The 2812-nt window shown below is 53.5% G+C and overlaps 1 protein-coding gene across 1 annotated transcript; it reads left to right on the forward strand.

Moving 5' to 3' along the window:
- Nucleotides 1–216: 216 nt before the first annotated feature.
- LOC136520748 (ribonucleoside-diphosphate reductase small chain-like) lies at nt 217–1732 on the forward strand. The gene has a single exon (XM_066514402.1). It carries the CDS (start codon nt 537–539, stop codon nt 1554–1556), a length of 1020 nt encoding a protein of 339 aa, XP_066370499.1. The 5' UTR covers nt 217–536; the 3' UTR covers nt 1557–1732.
- Nucleotides 1733–2812: the final 1080 nt, after the last annotated feature.

The following is a 2812-nucleotide window of genomic DNA, read 5'->3' on the forward strand; positions in this document are numbered from 1 at the left end:
TATTTGTAGCTATATATGAAATTTGACTTTCTGAGCTTACATATGATGTGTATTTGATTTTATTCTTAAAATCGGGTTAGATATATTTAAAGTGTGGTCGTAGGAGATACACTGACCTCTGACGTCCTGCACCTCGCCGCCACCTGTGAGGCCTTCAGAGCTTTTCCCTAATCCCCAAACGAACAGAGCGCCACCTCTAACCTCCGGCCCTCCCTCCCCCTCCCGCCGCTCGTCCGAAAAATTTCCCCATGAATTTTCAAATCCCCCTGCAGAATCGAAATTTTCCCCAATCTTCCGTCGCACGGCGCGCCTCCTGTCTTCTCCCTCCGCCCCACCCCCACCCTTATCCGTTCCTCGCGCGCCCCCGCCTCCTTCCCTTGCAAGCCAGCGCCAACGCCGTTCCAATTCCAGTTCAAAATCTGCGCTCCAATTCCCCACCATCCCTATAAATCCCCCGCCTCCCTGCCCTCCTCCGTAAAACCCAACCCAAACCTCCCAATTCCCCACTAGCAAAACCATAGCCCAATCCTCCGACGATGCCTGCCGCGCCGACGCTGGTGCCCCCCTGCGACGCGGAGGAGCCGCTGCTGGCGGAGTCCTCCGACCGCTTCTCCATGTTCCCAATCCGCTTCCCGCAGATCTGGGAGTTCTACAAGAAGGCGGTGGCGTCCTTCTGGACGGCGGAGGAGGTTGACCTCTCCGCCGACGCCCGGCACTGGGACGAGGCGCTGTCCCCCGACGAGCGCCACTTCATCTCCCACGTGCTCGCCTTCTTCGCCGCCTCCGACGGCATCGTGCTCGAGAACCTCGCCTCCCGCTTCATGTCCGACGTGCAGGTCGCCGAGGCGCGGGCCTTCTACGGCTTCCAGATCGCCATCGAGAACATCCACTCGGAGATGTACTCGCTGCTGCTCGAGACCTACATCCGCGACGACGCCGAGAAGGACCGCCTGTTCCGCGCCATCGACACCGTGCCCGCGGTCCGGCGCAAGGCGGACTGGGCCATGCGCTGGATCGACGGCGGGGAGCGCTTCGCCGAGCGCCTCGTCGCCTTCGCCTGCGTCGAGGGCATCTTCTTCTCGGGCTCCTTCTGCGCCATCTTCTGGCTCAAGAAGCGCGGGCTCATGCCGGGCCTCACCTTCTCCAACGAGCTCATCTCCCGCGACGAGGGCCTGCACTGCGATTTCGCCTGCCTCCTCTACGAGCTCCTCCGCAGCAAGCTCGACGAGGCCCGCGTCCGCGAGATCGTCGCCGACGCCGTCGACATCGAGCGCGAGTTCGTCTGCGACGCCCTCCCCGTCGCGCTCGTCGGCATGAACGGCGGCCTCATGAGCCAGTACATCGAGTTCGTGGCCGACCGCCTGCTCATGGCGCTCGGGTGCAAGAAGATGTACAACGTGACCAATCCCTTCGACTGGATGGAGCTCATCTCGCTGCAGGGAAAGACCAACTTCTTCGAGAAGCGCGTCGGTGACTACCAGAAGGCCTCCGTCATGAACAGCCTCAACGGCAGCGCCGCCGCCAACCACGTCTTCAGCATCGATGAGGACTTCTGAGTTGCGCCCGTAATCTGTTCCGCCGATAATCTTAGTGTTTGCTTGAGTTATTGTAGGTGTGATACATGTACTCTGAGCCGCGCGGTGCTGTTTCAATTTCTGTGTTACTGGTTCTTGCTCCTGATGTAATGTATAATCAATCAATTTCCCAATACACCGGCGTGTTCTTGAGCTGCGCCCATCGTGTTCGATGCATTGGCCGCACAAACAGTCCTTTTCCGTGGCCATGGCCCATGGCGTTCGACGAAATGCTCAGTTGAGCGTTATGGCCTGCGCCCGCAGCCAGGGCGCGGGCAGGGTGTTCGAAGGAATGCGTGAAGGGGTTTGCAGGCAGAGGTCAGACCAGACGTCATGGATTAGGGTTTTAGGGGCAGCGGGGGGCCGACTCCGTTGGCGATTTGCGGCGCTCCAGATTTGCCAGCGTGGTGCCAAAATCTTTGTACCGTGGGATCTCGTCAGTAAGGCCCTTTTTAGATTCTAAAAATTTTCACACTAAAGTGTCACATCGAATATTGCGGCACATGCATAGAGTATTAAATATAGACGAAAAATAAAACTAATTGTACAGTTGGGTGAGAAATCGCGAGACAAATCTTTCGAACCTAATTAGTCTATAATTAGACACTAATTGCTAAATACAAACGAAAGTGCTACACTAATCAAAACTAAAAATTTTTGCCAACTAAACGCGCCCTAACTTGCGGTAAAAACCGAATAAAATCATTGAGTATATTGTGCGGGAGTTGGTGTGTGGTTTTGGCCGTATCTTGTTGGTTACCAAACGTAACCATCGCCATTTCGTGCGTGATACTGAGTTGTTTGATAGTCACTAGTCGGTTTCCTTGCGTGCTAACAGATTTGGCCTCATGTTTGCATGGCAGCTATGCGGCCACATACTATACAAGACACAAAATTAGCTTTCTACGGAGTAGATTTTTTCTTTTCCCTCTTCTCCCATTTTTTATGTGCAAAATTTATGCTACCTCGTCCCAAAATAATTGCATACATTGTTTTATCAAGAAATTAATCTTTAAAAAAACAAATATAAAAAAATATATACTAATACTTACTTTATTGTACGTAATAAGTATTATTAGATTAATATTGACACTAAAACAAATATGGATATCAGATCTTTTGGATGTTATAACATCTGCATCCATCCCTACCCATCGCACCTGCAGCACCCGGTAGCCGTCACACCCGCAGGGCTGCAACACCCGCCACGCCACACCTATAGCACTCACCACGCCGCG

This window comes from Miscanthus floridulus, chromosome 18, assembly GCF_019320115.1.
Source record: "Miscanthus floridulus cultivar M001 chromosome 18, ASM1932011v1, whole genome shotgun sequence".
Classification (NCBI taxonomy): domain Eukaryota; kingdom Viridiplantae; phylum Streptophyta; class Magnoliopsida; order Poales; family Poaceae; genus Miscanthus; species Miscanthus floridulus.

Excerpts from the sequence above, each read along its gene's own strand:
- LOC136520748 (XM_066514402.1), top strand. The coding sequence starts at position 537 with ATGCCTGCCGCGCCGACGCTGGTGCCCCCCTGCGACGCGGAGGAGCCG.